This window comes from Exophiala mesophila (assembly GCF_000836275.1).
Source record: "Exophiala mesophila strain CBS 40295 unplaced genomic scaffold supercont1.2, whole genome shotgun sequence".
Lineage (NCBI taxonomy): Eukaryota > Fungi > Ascomycota > Eurotiomycetes > Chaetothyriales > Herpotrichiellaceae > Exophiala > Exophiala mesophila.
In genome coordinates this window covers 3,234,370-3,254,546 of record NW_015622505.1, presented here as the reverse complement: position 1 = coordinate 3,254,546, position 20,177 = coordinate 3,234,370, and the positions used below count along the sequence as shown (strand labels likewise).

At 50.6% G+C, this 20,177-nt stretch overlaps 7 protein-coding genes across 7 annotated transcripts; 2 read left to right on the top strand and 5 right to left on the bottom strand.

The window, feature by feature from the left end:
- Positions 1 to 24: 24 nt before the first annotated feature.
- Positions 25 to 2,874, bottom strand: PV10_02952 (acetolactate synthase, large subunit, biosynthetic type). Its single transcript, XM_016367335.1, has 3 exons — positions 2,427 to 2,874; positions 512 to 2,370; positions 25 to 455 (listed from the first exon to the last, which is right to left on the bottom strand). The coding sequence occupies exons 1-3, from the start codon at positions 2,615 to 2,617 to the stop codon at positions 406 to 408; spliced, it is 2,100 nt and encodes a 699-aa protein (XP_016226853.1). The 5' UTR covers positions 2,618 to 2,874; the 3' UTR covers positions 25 to 405.
- Positions 2,875 to 3,551: 677 nt separating this feature from the next.
- PV10_02951 (allantoicase) lies at positions 3,552 to 5,182 on the bottom strand. Its single transcript, XM_016367334.1, has one exon. The coding sequence runs from the start codon at positions 4,934 to 4,936 to the stop codon at positions 3,746 to 3,748; it is 1,191 nt and encodes a 396-aa protein (XP_016226852.1). The 5' UTR covers positions 4,937 to 5,182; the 3' UTR covers positions 3,552 to 3,745.
- Positions 5,183 to 5,891: 709 nt separating this feature from the next.
- PV10_02950 (uncharacterized protein) lies at positions 5,892 to 7,123 on the bottom strand. Its single transcript, XM_016367333.1, has 2 exons — positions 6,462 to 7,123; positions 5,892 to 6,402 (listed from the first exon to the last, which is right to left on the bottom strand). The coding sequence occupies exons 1-2, from the start codon at positions 6,827 to 6,829 to the stop codon at positions 6,279 to 6,281; spliced, it is 492 nt and encodes a 163-aa protein (XP_016226851.1). The 5' UTR covers positions 6,830 to 7,123; the 3' UTR covers positions 5,892 to 6,278.
- A 1,811-nt stretch (positions 7,124 to 8,934) lies between these two features.
- On the top strand, positions 8,935 to 11,014 carry PV10_02949 (uncharacterized protein). Its single transcript, XM_016367332.1, has 3 exons — positions 8,935 to 9,945; positions 10,005 to 10,290; positions 10,380 to 11,014. The coding sequence occupies exons 1-3, from the start codon at positions 9,145 to 9,147 to the stop codon at positions 10,919 to 10,921; spliced, it is 1,629 nt and encodes a 542-aa protein (XP_016226850.1). The 5' UTR covers positions 8,935 to 9,144; the 3' UTR covers positions 10,922 to 11,014.
- Positions 10,999 to 15,410, bottom strand: PV10_02948 (uncharacterized protein). The gene is made up of 2 exons (XM_016367331.1): positions 12,442 to 15,410; positions 10,999 to 12,389 (listed from the first exon to the last, which is right to left on the bottom strand). Exons 1-2 carry the CDS (start codon positions 14,946 to 14,948, stop codon positions 11,468 to 11,470), a joined length of 3,429 nt encoding a protein of 1,142 aa, XP_016226849.1. The 5' UTR covers positions 14,949 to 15,410; the 3' UTR covers positions 10,999 to 11,467.
- Positions 15,411 to 16,753: 1,343 nt separating this feature from the next.
- Positions 16,754 to 17,709, bottom strand: PV10_02947 (uncharacterized protein). Its single transcript, XM_016367330.1, has 3 exons — positions 17,627 to 17,709; positions 17,492 to 17,573; positions 16,754 to 17,435 (listed from the first exon to the last, which is right to left on the bottom strand). Exons 1-3 carry the CDS (start codon positions 17,681 to 17,683, stop codon positions 17,170 to 17,172), a joined length of 405 nt encoding a protein of 134 aa, XP_016226848.1. The 5' UTR covers positions 17,684 to 17,709; the 3' UTR covers positions 16,754 to 17,169.
- A 971-nt stretch (positions 17,710 to 18,680) lies between these two features.
- PV10_02946 (uncharacterized protein) lies at positions 18,681 to 19,766 on the top strand (the record flags this gene model as incomplete). Its single annotated transcript, XM_016367329.1, has 1 exon — positions 18,681 to 19,766. The coding sequence occupies one exon, from the start codon at positions 18,681 to 18,683 to the stop codon at positions 19,764 to 19,766; it is 1,086 nt and encodes a 361-aa protein (XP_016226847.1).
- Positions 19,767 to 20,177: the final 411 nt, after the last annotated feature.

The window sequence follows — 20,177 nt, the reverse complement described above, 5'->3', positions numbered from 1 at the left end:
GTACGTTGCCAGATGCATCTTCCTCTCAAACAACAGCTTCAAGTTTGCATCATCACGCGTACTGCTGATGTAAGTTTATCAAGTTCTGATGCAATAGTAATCAACAAAGCGACATCTAAGCTGCCAGCTTCGACCGCTCGTCGTCTTTCAACTAAGCCCATAGAACGCATCAGAAACGCTACATGTGACTTCAGACTATAAAATGAACTTTTTGCATCTCAAACAGCCCCACCGTCATATGACAACTGCCACGTCTCTGGCTTGCTTTGAGGCTCAAGAATGTTCCTGTGTTCTCCATCACTCGGAGTGGTTGAAGCAGATATGCCTTCAAATTTGCGTACATCGCCTATACAATGATGCCCAGCTTTTCACTGATCTATCATATTATGAGATTGGCACCATCTCTCAATGTCCAGACCGTTGTTTCCGTAGAGCTTTTCGTTCCTTTTCTTTGGCTGCACAATTGAATTAGCATCGATTCACCGCAACGCGTGTGGAGTTCCCAGCTTACCTTCATCGTATACCAAGAATTCATGCAAAGCCTTTCCAGCCGGCACCATCGGGAGTACGGGCACCTTTTTGTCTGTAATGACTTCCAACAATGCAGGTCCATCACCACTGCCGCTGATCAACCATTTGAGGCTCTCTTCTACCTCGGCGGGCGTCGAACACCGTTTGGCTGCGACACCCATTGCCTCGGCCAATTTGACAAAGTCAGGGTTCTTTTGATGCGTGTGGGCGTATCGATCCTCGTAGAATAAACTCTGCCACTGCGTCACCATCCCTTGTTCCTCGTTGTTTAGGACAATGACCTTGACACCAATGTTGAACTGATTCGCCGTGCTTAGCTCGGTTAGGGTCATGTTGAAAGAGGCATCTCCATCAATGTCCACAACGAGAGCCTCTGGCGCAGCCACTTTGGCTCCGATTGCGGCAGGAAGTCCGTAACCCATGGTTCCCAAACCTCCAGAGGTCACCATGGTTCGAGGGTGTCGCCATCGGAAATGCTGGGCCGTCCACATTTGATGCTGGCCCACGCCGGTCGCAATGATAGTCTTTTCCTTCATGTGAGCGGTCATGTCGGACAGCTTCTCGATGAGCTCCTGCGGTTTGATGAGACCATCAGGAGTTCCCCGCTCGTAGCTTGTGAGGGGAAATCTCTCCTTCCAGTCCTTGATCTGTGCGAACCACTCGGGTCGTTCCTTGACCACGTTCACCTTGGGGATGAGACCTGCCAGATTCGCGGTTACATCTCCTTCGACGGCCTCAGTTGCCTGAACCACCTTGTTGATGTTCTTGGGCATGATTTCGAAATGGATAATTCCTCCTCGCTTCTCAGCAGCCGCCAAACGGGCATTGGGCGCAAACTTGGCGATGTTGAGTGTCACTCGGTCGTCGAACCGGGCGCCAAGAGCAATGATCAAATCTGCTTCTTGCATTGCCATGTTGGCGTACGCGGCACCGTGCATGCCCAGCATGTGTAAAGACTTGGGATCGAGCTCATCAAAACCACCCAACCCCTGGAGGGTCGTTGTCACTGGAATGTTGGCCTTGTCCGACAACTCGCGCAAAAGACGAGGGCCATCGGGGGAACCAAGGATGCCTTGGCCAGCATAGATGATAGGCTTTTTGGCAATGTTGATCAGGTCGGCAGAGCGGGAGATGGCACCATCAAGCTGGCGTTTCGAGAGTTCTCGGGCCGCCAAGCTCGCGGCGGAAGAATGGGCAGGGAGGGTCGATTGCATGGGAATTGGTCTCCGTAGGATGCCGGCAGTGACATCTTTTGGTAGATCGACAAGCACGGGGCCTGGTCGTCCGGAAGTGGCGATCTCGAAGGCCTCCTTGATGCGCTTTGGCAGCTCGGCCACATTCTTAACCATGACGTTCCATTTCGTGCAAGCTCTCGAAATACCGACAACATCGGCTTCCTGGAAAGCGTCGGTTCCAATGGCGGTGGTGGGCACTTGACCGCAGAAAACAACCATAGGGGTACCATCCGACATGGCATCCTGCATGGGAGTAATGACATTGGTAGCCCCTGGCCCTGAGGTCACGAGGACAACGCCAGGCTTGCCGGATACTCGAGCGTAGCCTTCTGCCATGTGGCCGGCACCTTGTTCATGTTTCGGCAGAATAAAGTCAAAATGTTTTGAGTTGTAGATGGCATCAAAGACTGGGAGGATGGCACCACCAGGATAGCCAAAAATGTGCTTCACACCTTGCCGCAGCATCATCTCATGGAAGATTTCTCCTCCCGAGAGGCCGACAAATGAGTCATCAAGCTCAGGTAATTGCCGGTTGACCAAGGGCGAAGGCTCATTCCGTTTGAAGTCATTGTTGAATGCAGGACTTGGGACAGGGCGAGGAGATCTGGGCTTAGGGTCAGCATTTTGCAAATGTTAGGGGAGTCACGGCTGGACACATACGAGGCCGGAGCTGCAGCGGTGGTTGCAGGTCGTCTTGACTGGTCGGCAGAGGGTTTCTGGGGTTTGCGGTAGGGGGATAAGGCGGCGGTGGGAGCGGTGGTGGAGAAAGGATGTGAGCACGAGGGTCTTCGTTTTGAGATTGATCTGATGGTGCTTGAGCCAGGCCTCATGGGCATTATCCTGGACGCCATCTTGATAGACGGGGTTGGATCTAGGTGCAGCAGGAGGATGTTGGTATGTTGGAATTGGTCTCGAGGATCGTGAGTAATAAGGCCCAGGTAATTGGGAAGGAGATGGAGATAGAATTATGAGTCAAAAAGTGGACTGGACTGACAGTCAAAGAGCGGGAGGGTAATTTGTTAGAGTGAGAGAGGCAGGGCGAGTGTGAGTGGTGGTGAGCCGTAAGTGTGTGAGTGTGTGAGCGCGGGTTTGCGGAGAAGGCAAGAAAGAGTTTAGAGGACTTTTTGCACTTGCCACGCCACTCGCCCGCCAACCCAGGCTTCCTTAGCATATTTTGCTGGCCAGAAGCCGACGATCGGGACTTGGCAGATCACGTGAATGACATTTATTGGTGGAAATAGTGGCTTGATCCACCCACATGCTCCGACCTAGGAGATATCACTGTTGTCTGACAGGAGGCTTTGCCAATAATGGGGGCATTTCTCATGACTTTTCTATGACATTCATGCTGTCAACCTCGGCGCAGGCTTGTAATTTCGACTGGTGGCTCTTACAGTTGTTCTGGATTAAGGTTGGCTTTTCTTCCATTTTGTTACTCGATGGATTGCTCTGTATATTTTTGAATTCCGTCTTTGTGCGATTGTGGAGGGAATCAGTTGGCCACATCGCACACAGTTCGATTGGACTCCAGGTACCATAAAGGTGACATTGAGAGGGACATGCTTCACCAGAGCTCTGCTGGACTTGCTGTTGTCTAGAGCTCGATAGTTAGCCAATCACGGGGACGCTAATTATGCTCCGTAAGAGTTGGTCAAAAATGGCAGGAGGGATCCTGTGGGGCTTGAGACATGGGCCGAGGCAGTCGCGACTTACGTGCTTTTGACAATTTGTCGTTGTTACTGTAGATTCAACAATAACATTTCAATGAGTGTACGGAGTATGCTACGCGTACGCATAGTCGAGTTCACTGTTTGCTGAATGCTTGGCGGACAGCTTTTGATGAGGGTATGCTGTGTTTTAACTATTTGATATTAGTAGAGCTTTGTCTATCCCCAGCCCTGGACCCGTCTCATGCAGCATAAGTCGCAAATGTGTTCCTGTTCCATCGCAGAGCAGAGCTTCTCTCTCCCTGAGGTGCTCTATGCTCGCTTGCCGAATATCCTCAATCTCTTGACACCACCATCAGGAATAATGGTCAGCTTCACATGCGTCCAGACACATCCCTCTGGTGGATTCTGAACTGCCAATCCTTGCCCCTCAAACACATGTTCGGTGTCGGCCTTGGTGGCCTGCTCACCAGGAATCAAGGCAACCCACCCTGCTGCATCAAACTTGGGATCGCTCTCGGTGCCCAATGCAGCTTTGGCGACCTCGGTGGCCCAAGCCTCTACCTTGACGGCACGAGGAAAGTTCCCGCGAAAGTCTTTGGTGTCAACCACGACCTGTGAGATCGTTCTTCCCTTCAGTCCCAGCCTGATAATGGCCCAGTCCACATGACCTGGCACTCGACTTCTGGCTGTTTCCCATCCATCACCCATGTCCTTTCCTCGCCCAGGGAGTATTAGGTATGCTTTGCCTCCGAAATGTTGATCCGAGCACTCAATAGCCACTCCTCCATTCAGAGCAGCGGCTAGATCCTCCACAGGTCGTTCCGCACCAGCCACCGCAGCACTTGCTGGTAACGGGGGAGGAACGACGGTTCCAAATGTTCGAAACCTCGCAATCCCACCATCGGGATATTGTTTGAGTCGAAGATGTGTGTATTGTTTGCCAGTGACATTGGGCCCTGACACCTTCCATGCCTGTCTTTGGCTAGGACCACATTTACTCGGGGGCAGAAGCTCAGTCCAACCTGTGTAACCTTCCTTGTCCACTCCACTGTCCTTCTCTTGTTCTTCTGTCAAAAAGGCACCGTCGACGCCTGCAAAGGGTGCTTCGTTGCCATTGAAATGGGCTGTGTCCACTTCGAAGGCATCGATGATGCCAGGTGCCCCCAGCTTGATGACCGCCCAATCATACTCTTTTTGATTATGTCTTCTTGTCTCCCAGCCATCATACCATGCACCGGTGTGTACAAAGTATCCTGCTTTACGAACTGATGGGCCTGGCGTGAGGAGGTTGGAGGCTGCGGCAAAGTACTCGTCCGACACCGACACAATGGAGGCTCCCAGGACTGAAGTGGACAGGTTGGTGGAGCTGGAGAAGGTTGTATCGATTAGAGCGGCTGGGATGGGCACCACATTGACACTTGAGGTAGATCCAGAGGAGGAGAGGAGGGAATTTTCGACCGCAGTTTGTAGCATTGTCTCGGATTCAACATGTACTTCCATAATTGGCCTCTGTCAGTAAAGTATGTTGAGTGAGTAAGAGTGGGTGAGATAAAAGATACTATATGTCTAGAAAGTCGAGACTTGTAGTACGTGAAACGATCTAAAGGACAGACATCCAAAGCACACAATGAGGAAGAAGAATAGTGCAATGGCCACACAGGGCAGAGCCAATAGAAGATGTGCCCATGGGTTATTGAATAGAGTTCCAGCAAATGATTGTGGCGGGCAAGACAGGGTTGCCCAACGCGCAAAGGTGTGGCTCAAGAATGGGATGTGGAAGTATTGGGAATTGTTGTATTGTCCATCGCGGAGGTCCCCGACGGTGACAGTGACAGCTGGAGGATGAAAATATTTCCATATCGCTAGATTCGATTGTATCGAGTAACAAGAATTGCTTCTGTGGCTGGAGGTGCGTTTAGCCTGTGGCGTCAGTTTGCATTGACTAACACTGACAGCACTTGCGTCCAACTGCCACATTTCTCTGATAAATCTGCTAAACTGATAATTGCTAGTAGATAACAACCTACCTAAGGTAGGTAGGTATGCAGGTGACCTGAAGCGCCCTAGTTATCGAGTGCTCTAAGGAGGCAACCTTACAGTGCCTGACCTAACGCATTCCACGTGCTCTCACTACTGTACTCCGTAGGCGTAGGCATTCCCCGCTCGCTGGGGGTGCGGTACGGAGACCTCATCCATGATCCGTTACTGTTCGTTCGCTTGCGCCGGCTCCGTGCGACACTTCCCTTCCTTGGCAAACCCAGAAGTCATGTGTTGACGCTGACTCATACCAAATCCCTTCCCCAACTTAAATAAAATATGTACCTTATGTGCTTATTCAAAAGTCCCCTCTTGTGTGAGATGTGAAAGAGCCACATAAGAGGCCAGAGGCTCAGCATCAAAGTCACATGTATCAAATAAGCCGCTGAAGTGATCGAACATGTCAAACGAGAACACTCATGACTCAATTTTAATAACCATTTGCTTGATACATCCCGGATGCTACCCGTTTCGTAACATGACACTGTGTTATACAGTCTCATCTCAGTAATTATGCTATGCAGAATGTCAATCTCCTGCAATCCCCGAGCCTGCAAGCCATCGGAAATCCCAGTTTATGGTCATAATCCATACATTAATGGACGTCGAGTCCGGATGAGTACCACCTCCCATATGCTCCAATCAATGTCCTGGGTATCAAAATGAAATACTCCGTAGCATATCGCATGCGACAAAAACGAAATGCTATGTGTCATGGTCGTTTTGATGATCCTCGCTCTTCTTGACCACTTCCCATGCATGAACCAGCAGCCAGTTCCAACTTGACTCTTGCGGGGGTTGTGTCTTAGACAGTGGCTGCGGGGGCCGCAGACTTGCCACCAGTCAATCTTCCATGTCCTAGGCGGTCGCTGCGCAAGATGCCAAAAGCAGCAAGGATGTTGAGAACAAGAAGGGCGAGGAAGATCAGCCTGAACACAGTTATTAGCTTCTCCTGCAGTCAAGAAAGCGAGACGAGGGGGGAACATACCAGAGCATGACACCGAATGCCAAGATGGCGCCGGCAGTACCACCAGGCGCACTGATGTACATGTCTGCGACTGCGGCGAAACCAGCCAACCAGAAGATCATAGTGACCGCATTCAAGGCCAGGGTCAATGGGGACATCCAGCGAGCCTCGCCGCCACCACTTCTGCGAGAGAACATGGGGAAGAAGATGAAGAAGGCGGTGACCAAGATGGTCCACAGCGAGGCAAAGACGAGGAAGCCGAATCGGGAGTTGGCGACACTGCTTCTCCAGGTGACATCGACGGCATACGCAGATAGACCCAATTCAATGATGGACCAGACGAGGGCGACGCCTAAAAGAGCAAAGATGGTGGTATCGACGAGGCCCATTTTGAAGATGGAGATGAGGAGAGAGATGAAGAGAGGAAGTTGGAGCGGTGAAGTAGGTGAGATGCGACGAGGGAAGTGCGGTGGTTGAGGACTGGTGACGGTAGGGCCAGGGTTTGGGAGAGAAATCAAGATTTCAAACACTCACTGAGGGACCAACAGCACGGTATCTATACTCAGTAGGGCACTGGCAGCGTTGGCTATGGCCCGTTATGTCTGGTCAAATGCGGACCGTGCGTTTGCTTGGGGCATGTTCCCTACCCGAAATCTAGGGTGGGAGAGGGCACTCAAGGAACACTTAAGGGCGCGCAACGAATTGATCAGGTGGTCGTTTACATACGAGAAATCTGATCTTGGGCAAAACTCCAAGGCTTAAGGAGATTGAAGCGGACGAGCGAGTGAGGGTCAGAGAGGGTCGGTGACGTTGGTTGTGGCCTTGACACGCGAATGGACGCGCCATGGCTCTTGGAATCCCTTGCTTGCACCAATCAGCCTTGCCTGTGGCGCCGCCCATAAGGCTCCGGTCTCTAAGGCAGATTTCGACATGGTCTTGGGCGACGATCACTCCCTAGAATACTTAGAAACCCAGGAACCTAGCCACGGAAGGGAACCACGATACGCACACAAACGGGTGACTGTTCCTGGTAAGGACGCCTAAGGACACCCAGTACGCATAATTGTCATCATCCCAATCTGGATTTCACAACTTGTTTCTACTATGTGAAGGGTGAGTTGCGCCTGAAGGTATTTCTTTGTAGGGAAATCTACTTATAACTACCTAGTAAGAGCGTCCACAATCCAATGGAAAAATCTATTCTTGATCCATCTCTCTTAACTTCCGATGTGGGTTCAAGCCATAGGCCTACTTATTTTCCAATGCTCTCCACCTTCCACCTTCTTACTTTGGTTCCGAGTATAACGTGATTGATCAGTGCCACCATTTGGATCATTTTGATGACTCCATCGCGTGCCGTTACTCCGAGTCGACCCTCGTTTCAGCCATTCCACTCGGGCCTTTTGGAGATTCGGTATACAGCCGCACAAACTATCCACTAATCTTGGGATCTTGGCCAACAACTTATGCCCACCTTGTTGCCGTTTGAGCCTTGCCAATACTCCGTACACTCCGATATCGACTCATTCTCCACGCGCCGTTGTTCCAAGCTCGCTATCGCACACCGAGTTCGGGTCAGTGTGAACTTACTTGCATTCCACATCGCTCTGCCTGCCCTGTCAAGCTGAAACTTCCCAGGGTCAGCCACCGCCACAAAAACTGAGCCACAACGCCATGGCTAACTTCCCCACCTACCAGATTATTCCCTCCAACACCAACACAACTACTCCGTAGTTAAAGAACACGCACATGATGTGATACTTACAAACAGCTGTGCATCACTCTAGCCCTGGTCTCGGCTATTTGTCTAGCATGAGCGACCCTTCAACTGACTGACTAGAAGTGATGTACTTGGCGATATATACGAAGCTCTCGTGTTTCTCCCTTCTGTTCATGATCACGAGGTTATATTCCTGAGAAGGCACAGAGGGTAACCACCAGCTGCCCACAGCTGCAACTGCCTGTTTTACACACCTCAACCCTTCCAGCTCCACGTGACTGCCAGACGCGTGTAACTGCGCAAAATGTCCCTTGGTAGGTTGAACCCGCCTCTGACACTCCCGCGACGTCTGTGATGAACTCAATCCTCAACAAACCTCGAAAAGTCAACGACTGCCTGTCTCTCACATGCCAACGATCATATCATATCGAAGCCACGGCAACTTAATGCCGGTTTCTGACCGATGAATCCATACAGCCTTCCCCCTACCATGAACTCCGAACCCTTGGTCCTTTCTTCAAGGTGCTACAACACCACCAATGAGAGCCGAAAGACAAATTCTGGTTTCGAGATAAATACCTAGAACACGGTTGAGCCCGAAAGCTTCCCCACTTCCAGATGCAACGTTCCCTCCCCACGATCGCCCCAATATCGTCATCTGCGTACCCTTGCAGCGTTGTATCCAAGCAATGACCCTGAACAGCCAGTGGCCCTTTGACCATTCGTCATTCAGCTCGTGCAACATCAAGCTCAAGAAGCTCTGGTCAAGCTTTCAACCAAGCTTGATCGGTGCCATGGACAGCAGTACCGAGTGGCGAGGAGATCATCAACAGGCACGCAGACATTCCTTGACAAGGTGAGAGATAGTACAATCAAGCCTTGAGTGACTTCCCGCACGCCGTTTATACATCTTTGAAACCCAGGACATGGTCTCTTACTGTCTTCCATTCTTTCTGATACTCCCTGGAAGTCCATTATTTGATCATGTCACTACCTAAAGCTGTCCTGCTAGTTGGCGCTGTATTGGCGGGCCTTGCCTCGGCCCAGGTCGGCGCCTTAGATGACAACGGCAGACCAACTAACTACACCGCTTACGAGTTTGATCAGCTCATCGATCACTTCCAGAATAGTTCACGGTATGCTCCCAACACCAACGGAACCTTTAAACAGCGATACTACTACGACAACACCTACTATCAACCAGGAGGACCCGTCTTTCTTTACATCGGTGGTGAAACTAGTGGTCCATCACGCTTCTCCAACCTCCAGACTGGCATCATCCAAATTCTCATGAACGCCACCAATGGTCTGGGCGTCATCCTCGAAAACAGATACTATGGCGAAAGCTTTCCCTTTGAAAACTCCACCACCGATAACCTCCGCTTTCTGACCACCGAGCAAACAATAGCAGACAATGCTTACTTTGCCCAACATGTTAAATTTGAAAATGTGACCGGAGGAGACAATCTCACGGCAGATACAACTCCTTGGATCTTGTACGGAGGCAGTTTAGCTGGTGCGCAAACAGCGTTCTCCCTCGTTGAATATGAAGGTCTGTTGTGGGGTGGGATAGCCTCTTCTGGAGTAGTTCACGCTGTTCACGGCTATCCTGAGTGGTACGATCCCATCCAAACCTATGGACCTCAAGATTGTATCACCAGAATCAACAATATTGTCGACAAGGCTGACAAGCTGATTGAAACGAACAACACAGCTGCGATACAACAATTCAAAGAAATCTTTGGACTGGGTTCGTTGTCTGACCTCGGCGATTTCGCAATGACAGTAAGTCGACAATATAAAATCCTCCTCTCGAAACAAAGCTGACCGCATTTCATTCATAGATTGCATTTCCTCTGGGCGGTCCAATGAACTACCCCACCAATACCTGGCAAGAACTAAATTGGTATCCAGAGTACGATCATCCCGACTTTTTCTGGTTCTGCAACAATGTCACCGACCCAGATGCTCCTGTGGAGATCACAAGCGTTGATTCACAGCTCGCCAACTACACCGATGGCGAGGTCTGGACAGGACTCGGTGGATATGCCAGCTATGTCAAGCAGGTCGTGGTGGGACCCCTTAGTGCCGATGTGATTGACACCACTGCCGGATTCTCGACCCAGAATGGTACGTCCGTTGTAAACCACTACAATCAATCCTACACACTTCCATCTTCGCATGTCTCCCACTTCCAAGCTAACCATTCGCCATTACAGAAACATTCTACGCCGACCCTACATCATCCGCGAGCCGATCCTACCTCTACAGCACATGCACTGAGCAAGGTGCGTATCAAATGCCCCAACCCGCAGGGACACCATCACTATTACTACGAACTATCACTCTCAACTATACACAACAATGGTGCACATGGGCATTCCCGGCTGGACCACTATCACCCCAAGCAGTGCCATCTCCATCCGGACCAGATCTATCATGGTATAACAAATACGGAGACTTTTCCATCTCAGCGCCACGACTTGCGTTCATTGACGGCAGTAGCGACGTATGGCGCGATGTATGTTACCACGGACGTAACGCCAGTACTAGTACCAACGGAATACGATACGGAGAATTGCAATCCGTCATCAATGGCGCAGGACATCATTGGGATAGTTATGGTATTCTAGATCTTGACGCAGAGCCGGATTTCATCAAGGCTGCGCATCGATGGGAACTGGATCTTGTGGGGCAGTGGTTGGTGGAATGGAATGCTACACATGGTAGTGGAGGGAAGGAGAAGAGGGATGAGTTGTAGGAACGCAGCTTGCTCATTGCTCGATCAACTCTGGAACAAGGTCACAGGAACGAGAACAGACACAGATGCCAGATCAAGAGATGTAGATACGTGTATTATCTTAAATACATCTGTTCCCCTCTGTTTACATTCGCTGCTCCTATCTATCCTTGTTTGTTTCCATCTGATTGCCTTGCGGCCCACCATTTCCATCCAATATTTTCTCCCATTAAACCACTTTATCCCTCTTAAAAATAGGTAGTCTATCCACTGATTCCAGGACGGTGGGTGGGTGGATGTTCTTGTCATGATGATGCAAACAACATGTGACTGATTTGACTCCTTTTAGCCAACTCAAACGAACTCCACCCAGTGACAGAAATCAAAAAGAGTAGATCCCATCCTTATGCCACCCATATTCGACTCCATGTGAAACCTGTACCCCCGGCCCTATTTCCCGGCCCCTATTTCCACAATACCGTTGACATGTCTCTCGCTGAAATGAAGAAAAATGTATGTGTGTAATGATACTCCCAAGGTCAATTCAATTGATTGCATGAATTCCACTCAACCCGCTAGCCGAAAGGTCTCGACCCCCATGGTCGGTGTTTCTACCAAGCCATCCCGGGGTACGCCTTCAGCTTTGCGTCGGACGTAGAAGTGGCGACACTCTCCTAGAACCTGTGACCACTCTGCCAACGCTCGTCCGCTGTATCGTGCAGTGGCAGCTTCATGGGCTGCTGGTTTCATCGGTTTAATCTCTCCTGTCCGCGTTCTCATCTTGGCATCGCTGTTGGAGCTCGACCCGCTCACAAGGCTGCCACCACTGCCACCGCTGCCGCCGCTGCCGCCGCTGTCTCCACTTTCACTGCTTTGTCGAAGCTGTCCAAGTAAGATGGTCTGAGCGTTTGTGGGTAGAACAGGAGGGCTGATACCTCGCGCTTTGCCGGGATCGGGACGCTGAGCACTCCATTCCAAGGAAAATTTGAATGAGAGAACTTGATGGGGTGGTGTCATTGGGCGACCTGACTGCTTAGAACTTCCCGTGTTGTTCAGCCCGGGACCCTTGCCATTGTTTCCACCGGGCGCAGTCTGCTCATCTGGACTTCCTGGTGGGGTGACTTCGCCAGGGCGTTGGTTGCCACCAGTGGCTCCAAACATGTTCAAGCCACGAAACACGCTCCAACGTTTTTTCCCACTTGGGGTGATTGGATGGTCAGCCTGAGGAATGGAATTTAGTGCGGACGAGTGGCTCTGATATGGGGAAGACTGGTTCATAGTAGAGGCCGAGGTGACCTTGTTGAATGTAGTCAAGGATGATATAATCGGCTGGCTGTCGGTGCGAACAATGATGAGGTGTCGATTTGGTGCAGGTGAACAAGGCGCAAATGACGGTAGAGGCGTTTCTCGCATTTCTGCTTCCGCCTTTAGGTATTGAAAATGTGCCCAAAGCTTGTTCAACCTTGTGGCCAGGGTCTGAATGATTTCACTAATGCAGTCGTTAGTTAAGCCTCTGAGAGAAAAGGAAGGAATGAACGTGCATATCCAAGTCTGTAACTTGGCCATCGTATCTTGCTATCCTCCAACACAGAAACCGATAGAAATAATGTCTGACCATGGATGACCAGTGGCAGAAGAGAGGCTCAAAGACTGAAGGATCCAATAACCACTCCAGAACGAATTCACGCTTTCGTTGCTCATCAAGTGTCCATATGGACCACGTACTGTACAAAAAGGCAATCAATCGAATCTGTGTTAAAGTGGTGTGACTGTGTATCATGCGTTGACAGACCTGAAGCCAAAATGGCCAGTCAAGAACCGGGACATCCATGAAATGTTGGCTGTACCGAAACATAATTGGGAGGACTTCCTCCATAAAATCACAAATGACAAAACATGCGTCATTGTTGTACAGAGAAATCTTGCGAGCAGTTGCTTTGGTTGCTGCGTCGAAGGAGGATATGAAGAGGGTTCGTAATAAAGCTTGGTCAGGATCGTGTTCACTGCAAATATCCCTGAGCAGCATGACCAGCCTATTTTCCGATATGGAGCGAGAGGCATTGGCAATTGTCATGGGCAGGGGAGCTGAGGCGTCGGGATTTTCTAGATTGTTGCCCAGTCCAGCAGAGAAGCCTTCGGCCATTGCCTGGCCACTTGAGCGATAAACGGTCGACTCAAGGACGACCAATAGTTGGGCGCAAACAGGGACGAATCCAGGAATGCCGACTCGATCCTTGCAGGGGACATCGTCGGAAAGAAAGTGAGTGACCAAAACATGATAGTGCTTGACAAAGACAAAGAATAAGTCACTATCGCGGCCACACCATCTTGTTACCCAAGGACCGTACCAAGCAATATTCTTTGAACCTGGAGGATACTGGAGCCGTCTTTGAAGATGTCTTGACAGTCCGGTCTGGGAGACAACGGTAAGGCTGCGAACTGGAGGGGGGAAATTGACCGAAAGAGCCTTAGATACGAGGTCGAGGCGGTCACCTCGTTCAGAGCCAAACTCGCTGAAGACTCGGCGCAATGTGCCCGGCGGCAAGCGCCACAGTCTTGTCAACATGTCTGCGACTCCTGGGCAGAAGAAAAATGCATATGCGCAGGTTTTGCCAGCAAAGGTCACCAGACTGGCAGGGGCGGTCCGCATGGAGAGCCGGTCAACCACATAAGCCAATTGTGACGACAAGTTTTGGACAAAGACATTGCGGACATTGTGATGAACAGAATCTATTAAGAAGTCGGTGTCATCAGATTCGACGGAATTGCTGGATTTGGTCTTTGGAAGCGAAGGACCTCTCGGACTGTCGGCGGGATTTGATGCGAAACCGGGAGCCTGCCACTCTGGGCGCAGCATGATAGCGGTAATGGCTTCAAGAAAGACGGGGCGATCGGTACCAGAGATACTCTGACTGTTGACACCATTCAAGTGGTCCAAGAGGCCGACCCACCACTTGTTCAAGGTTGCGATGCGACGATCGAGATCTTCCGCTCGAGGAGACAGATTCGAGGGGTGGTCTTGGTATTTAGACAGGAATGGTAAAAGACTTAATCGGAGAACCTTTGCCTTTTGTAGGCTCGTCTTGGACTGGAAAGTAATGTACTCGCCGTCAATGGCACGAAAAGCGGACCAAAGAGGGTCCTTCTTTTTCGGGAAATCGGAGTTCAGAGTGGCCAGGCGGTCGGAAGACAAGGACGAAGGTAAGGGAGGGACTCTGGCGAGAGAGAGGCGCGAGCGAGATCTATTGGTAGAGGCAAAGCTTCTGAGTGAAGTAGAAGAGGAGGCTCTAGAAAGGCGCTTGAGGTTGATTTCGCTTTTACTTTTTGTCTGCATCTGAGAGAGCATGGGCCTTTGAGGCGGGCTTTGTTCCTGGAGCTTTGGCAGAACAGGAGATGGACGCCTGCCAGTGTCATCGGAAGTCATAGGTGAGTGTGGTCTTGAAATTGCAGGTTCAGGTAGAGTAATGGGGCTCGTGGGAGTGTCGTCAGGGCCTTGGGTGGGGGAGTAACTTGCATCATGGTTGGTCTTTCGGACCGGAGAGGACGAGGAGGTGCGTGAGGCCGGGCCCCAGGACTTTCTCGCCAGTGAGCGCAAGGTTCCAGCAACGGAGCGACTGAAGCTTCTGGAGAGTTCATCAGGACGCTTTCGTGAGGAAGAGGAGGTTTCGTCATCGTCATCGTTGTCTGGTGACAGGGAAAATCTCTTGGAGGTGACCTTGCGCTTCATCTTCCGCGAGGAGCGGCGTAGAACTTGAACACTGGGCAAGTGACTATCGCCATTGCGTACAGGAGTGTTGGATTCGGATGAAAGATTAAGGGCATTATCGGAGAAGTTTCGCTTTATGTTAGGGGTTGGGTTTTCTTCCGTTGCTGAAGATCCCAAGTAGGTATATGTAGCAGAACGAGTGAGTTCATTTGGGTGAGAGTAGGAGTTTGAGTCTCTGGTGGAGGTAGAAATGTGTAGAGATGGAGGAGGATGTGCGGGACTTTTGGCATGGACTGGGGGCGCAGGCAGTCTCTCGTGGGACATGGGGACTGTCATTGTCATAGAGGAAACCCCGTCAAAAGTGTCAGGTCGTGGGTGGGTTTCTCAGACCCGGGAAAAGGTGACAGTGTTGCTGCAAGTCGCCATCAGAAGGTAACGGCGAAGGAGCATGGAAATGAAGGTGTCTAGAGTTTGTTGTGGTGTAACAGTGGAAGGCTGCTAGAGTTTATAATGGGGAGCAAGGTGTCGAAGCTGAAGGGGATAATGGCCGAGAGGGTATTAAGACATGGACGTTGAACCGGAGAAACGAGCGAAGAGAGTGATAACGAGAGACAGGATGAGAGAGGACAGGAAACAAGGTGTGAGCAAGATTATGACGGAATAGGATGTAAAAGAATGGTAAACAGCCAGAAGGAGCGAAGTAGAGATGGATGGATGGATAGGTTTAGGGCGTTGATAGTGTGGAGATGGAGATGCAGGTTGTAGGTTGATGGTTGTTGGTTGTTGATTGTGGTCGTGGTTGTTGGTGGAGGTGGAGGTGGTGATGGTGATGGTGTTGGTGATGGTGTAAAGACGCAGGCAGCGCGGGCAGCTTCAGCTGGACAATAATTGGTGCAGGAGCAATCAGTGGAGGCGCGGAGCAGGTGGATCGAGTCTCATTAGAGGGAGCGAGCGCCCAAACTTAGACACAACGGCGTCACTGTACTCGACCTCCGGGGCCTAAAGTCCCTGTAGAATGAAGCTTGTAGGTGGTAGTTGTAGGCTGAGGACTGCATAATAATATGTGGGTGCGGGTGGTCCGAGGGGTTGAGGATCCATGTCAAAAAGGCTAATGCAGTAGTGGTTCCAGGTACCCGCTTGCCTATCGTTGGAACTTGGATGCTACTGCCGGACCCTGCAGCCTGCAGCTTGTGCGAATAGCCTGTAATCTGAAGCATTAATGGCCGAGGGGGCCTGCGGTTGCAGCAAACTCCGTAGCTTGTAAGCCTGACACCCCGGTGCCCGGCTTTGGCGCTATCACTAAGCGAATGCCCAGAACGCGCCTCTAAGAGATTGCTTAACAAGATCCAGCATGGGGGCACGGGGGTTCATGGATGATATGATGGTCGGATGGGAGGATGGATGTCATGATCACCATCTACTCTCCTCAGCCTCCGTTTCAACCATCTCGCTACACTAAGTAGATCCAGATATGTAGAGTACAGTCGTGATGATAAGTGTCCCTCGTGCCATTTCACTGACCAGGTCGTTTAGACTGTACACATTCCCCCATCTGCACGTTGAATCAGCCAAGGTCTTGCTTTGACCGTGTTTATGCTTGTTACCAAGAACGCCCACTGATCTGAATCAGCCACAAACGGGACCTAGCCAACCCCTACACGATCTAAGGCCAGGATATGCCGAATAACGGGGGACTTCTAAATTGCGAGTTGAGTGAAAAAACTCAAGTAGGTACCGCATGGCAATTGCAAAACACCTCCAGGCCAATTGTTACGCGCTTAATTTAGTACATAACAAACTTGGGTTTCAGAGGTACGATCTGCATTTGTAGGTGTCTACAGTCTCTTTGACGTAGCCCAGTCCGTACTTATGGTAAAGTCTGTCAACAAATATAAACAGCAACCATGGTAATGATAGTCAATAACATGCACACCAAACACTCTCACCCTTCCTCCCACTGTACGTATGTAAGCCACCCCGTGCTCCGACCAACACCATTCTTCTCGTATTCCTTGTGATGACTCGGTGCCCGGATGCCTACATTTCGCGTGTCTGTGCTACCTGATCTACCCACCAAGCCTGTCAAAAATGCCCAGTACTTGGACAATCTTGACCCTGTTATCTGGGCAATAATAGCCATACTTGGTATTCACGTAAAACAGCACCCACCTATGACCTCTGTCACGTCGGACCATAAAAGTAAAATCCCAAATGTCTCTCCTCAAGCATTGATTTTTGACTGTAGACAACAGCCAAGGTCGAATATAGGCCATTTCCAGTTTGGGCATATTCAATCTTCGATCACACATTACTCTCTCAGAATGGGTTCACAGGTGCGAACGGATATCCTTGCACGTGAGAGATATCATGGCGGAGACGCACGCTTCACAACACATAGAGCACGTTGTAAACATACAGAGGACATGCTATGCTTCTGTTGACATTGGTGGTACGAGTCTCTAGAAGTTTCCACCATGTATTTTCTCTTGTTCTTTTTGCCTCTCTGTACATCTCTGGGTGAGCGTAGAAGCAAAGCTATCCCATCTCAAAACCCAATGGCTTCCTAGTGGTGTGGCACATCATCCGGCTCGGGTTCCTCAAACAATTCCTCCACCTCAGTCTGAGTTTCGCCGGAAGAGCTCTGTCCTTCGACCTCGACCACCGACTCATCGTACGCCTTGAGTTCACTCGCGAGATTGGCTTCTTCGGGGGACTTGGGTGCCGCGGGAGGGGTGAACTTTTGCACATAACCTTCGGCGTCGGATGCTTTTTGTGGTGGTGGCTTATAGGCTTTCAATTCTTTTAGGTAGAGGTCCTGGATTAGATCGGCTGTGGCCACTATTAGTACGCCCATTCAGGCACACAAAGATGATGCTCACACTCACGGGCGCGGACAACAGATGAAATGGCAAAGCTTCGACGGGGAGCTTGGAAGGATCTCGAGCTCATTCGAGCCAGGACGCGGGACTGTTGTTCAAGTTAGACAAGAATCCGATTCATCAAACAACACATCAACTCACGCCCGCTCTCAGTGATTGTGCCATCTTAGATCTGACGAGAAATCTGGTGACTGTCATTCAACGAGAAACTGCGATTTCTTGCCAGTTCCAAAGTCATGAAGCCTTGAAGCTTTGAGAAGAGCTCTAACCTGTTTTGGAAGCTTCAAAGTCACGTGTGAAGGTGCAGAATGATCACGTGAATAGTCTTGGCACCCTGTCACTTGGATGGGCAGAAGTCTAGACTTGAAGCACCAACCTTTGTCCTCTTCCTGTTCCTTTTCTTTCCATCTCCATCTCTCTTCATCTCCCGCCACTCTCACCATCTGCATATCATCTGAAGTTGTCAGGAAACATCTCTGCTCGCCCATCTTACTCCCTCCAACCCGCAGATTTGTCTCTTGGCCAGAGCCGCACTTCCAGATCGAATTTCCCAGCCTCGACAACGACCTCTTCGTGACTCACGAGACCTTCACTGGTTGAACGGTCGCCGTCAGCAGTTTCTTTCCGATCGATCTTGCGCCGCCTTCAGCATCACAGACAATTCGATTTGCAGGATTCATCACCTTACTAGTCTCTAGCCCTTGCGTAGTTTTACGGACCGGCCTGGTTGGTGCTCAAGCTCATGTTTGGCTTGTCTCATTAACTTGTTGATGGGCCTTACTGACATTTGAGTGTGTGCAGTGTACGACGATTCACCGCCCTCTGCGACTCCGTCTGCACTGACATTACATTGTTTCGCCACGTTGATTCACTACTCGCTCTAGCTATCCTAATTTTTACAGGCATCAGTCCATTTCCTCACCACACCTGGACTGCGACAAGAATAACCCTTTGCTCGAGTGACTCATTGTCACGGCGCTTCAGACCGCCTGTAGCCGCACCGGCTTCTTTCTGAAACACCGCCAAACTGTATTCTCCGTTGTTCGTCAAGACCTTTGCCAAATCCCATAATCTTCGGACCACATACAAGTCTATCAAGAGACGGCAGAATCAGCGGCTGCAGTGTAAATCACAGACTAAGATCGGCGGCCGAGTGGTGAAGAACAGAAAGCCGTCTGCGTTGAAGCCCATCAAGATGGCAACCTTGGCTGGGATAGAGAACCAGCCACCCGACGCCCTCGCATGGCGAGAAAACCTCAACACACACTTGATCTGTCCAGATTGCAAACAAGTCCCACCAGACTTGATCGAGGAGAATGCGGATACGATCTGTGCAAACTGTGGGATGGTGCTAGCCGAGCGATTGATTAGCTACGAGTCGGAATGGCGGACTTTCAACTCGGATGAGGGCAAGGGCGATGATCCAAATCGTGTGGGAGAAGCCGACAACGAGCTGTTCTTGACCAACAACGCAGGCACGTTGATTGGAGGCGGGGGACCCAACGTGTCACGAGAAACCCGCAAGTTGAAAAAGGCGCAAGCCATGCAAGCTGAGAACAAAGCCGACAAGGCACTCCAAAGCGCATACGCTCAGATCGACAATTGGGGAGAAAAGGCCAAGCTCACCAACTCGATCAAGACTGCGTCCAAGATGTACTACAAGCGAGTGTATGAAGCCAACACCATGAGGGGCAAGCCAATCGACGTGATTCTGGCTGGATGTCTGTTCATTGCCTGTCGGCAAATGAAACTGCCTCGAAGTTTCAACGAGATCTTTGCATTGACGGGTGTTCCCAAAAAGGACATTGGCCGTACATACAAGACCTTGGAGAAATTCTTGACTTCGTCATCTCAAGCCAACATCGAAGCCGTTGAGGGCAGTGGAGGAATCGCCAATCGTGACCTTCTCGAGTACCGTGGCACACAGTCGACCAAGCCAGAAGACCTATGTGGCCGATATTGCAACATGGTTGGCCTGAACTTCCGTGTGCAGACCATCGCAGAAGGATTGGCCAAGAAGATTCCCACGATCGAGGGACTGGCTGGACGAAGCCCGTTATCTAATGCTGCTGCGTGCACGTTCTTCGCCAGTCACTTGATTGGTTTTGGCAAGCCCAGCAAACAGATCAGCGACGTAGCGGGTGTGTCCGATGCGACCATCAAACATGCTTACAAGTTTTTGTTGCAAGAAAAAGAACGCTTGGTCGACCCAAGCTGGCTGGGCGATCAGCCTCCACCCCATGGCGGATATGGAGATTTGGCGAACCTGCCTGGTGCGTGAAAGGGCTCAAGGATGCACATGTTTATGCAATGGGATGCAGTTTACGGTGGTCCTCGTCGGCACCGCCCTTCGAATTCTGGCGGGTGTATTGCTCTTGATAGCTCGAGGCTCTTGCGAGGACAGAGTCCTCGGCCACATGGCTTTCGTGCTCGAGCCTCCTTGGAAAAGCTTGCAGTCTTTCTCGTCATCAGCATGGAGTTTTTGAAGGGGACGATGGATGGGATACGACGGTCACGGCCCCACATGAACCGGGGCAAAATCGAAAAAAAATCCAGCGAGAGTCTTTGCTTGCGCTGAGTTCTGCTGCATCCCATCTATGATGGAGTCTTATTAGAGGCATCAAAAGGTAATCTGCCCATCTAGTAATGCGATAAAATGGTGTCCAGCTTTGTCTATGCCTTTTATTTGTCT

Bases quoted from the DNA above. Each gene is read 5' to 3' on its own strand.
- PV10_02952 (XM_016367335.1), bottom strand. From the start codon at position 2,617: ATGGCGTCCAGGATAATGCCCATGAGGCCTGGCTCAAGCACCATCAGA. The intron at 2,371-2,426 runs GTATGTGTCCAG...CCCTAAGCCCAG, and splicing joins ACCGCTGCAGCTCCGGCCTC to ATCTCCTCGCCCTGTCCCAA. The intron at 456-511 runs GTAAGCTGGGAA...TCAATTGTGCAG, and splicing joins ATTCTTGGTATACGATGAAG to CCAAAGAAAAGGAACGAAAA.
- PV10_02951 (XM_016367334.1), bottom strand. From the start codon at position 4,936: ATGGAAGTACATGTTGAATCCGAGACAATGCTACAAACTGCGGTCGAA.
- PV10_02950 (XM_016367333.1), bottom strand. From the start codon at position 6,829: ATGGGCCTCGTCGATACCACCATCTTTGCTCTTTTAGGCGTCGCCCTC. The intron at 6,403-6,461 runs GTATGTTCCCCC...AACTGTGTTCAG, and splicing joins GCATTCGGTGTCATGCTCTG to GCTGATCTTCCTCGCCCTTC.
- PV10_02949 (XM_016367332.1), top strand. From the start codon at position 9,145: ATGTCACTACCTAAAGCTGTCCTGCTAGTTGGCGCTGTATTGGCGGGC. The intron at 9,946-10,004 runs GTAAGTCGACAA...TTTCATTCATAG, and splicing joins TCGGCGATTTCGCAATGACA to ATTGCATTTCCTCTGGGCGG. The intron at 10,291-10,379 runs GTACGTCCGTTG...TCGCCATTACAG, and splicing joins CGGATTCTCGACCCAGAATG to AAACATTCTACGCCGACCCT.
- PV10_02948 (XM_016367331.1), bottom strand. From the start codon at position 14,948: ATGACAATGACAGTCCCCATGTCCCACGAGAGACTGCCTGCGCCCCCA. The intron at 12,390-12,441 runs GCACGTTCATTC...CGACTGCATTAG, and splicing joins CAAGTTACAGACTTGGATAT to TGAAATCATTCAGACCCTGG.
- PV10_02947 (XM_016367330.1), bottom strand. From the start codon at position 17,683: ATGACAGTCACCAGATTTCTCGTCAGATCTAAGATGGCACAATCACTG. The intron at 17,574-17,626 runs GTGAGTTGATGT...CTTGAACAACAG, and splicing joins CACAATCACTGAGAGCGGGC to TCCCGCGTCCTGGCTCGAAT. The intron at 17,436-17,491 runs GTGAGTGTGAGC...TAGTGGCCACAG, and splicing joins TTCATCTGTTGTCCGCGCCC to CCGATCTAATCCAGGACCTC.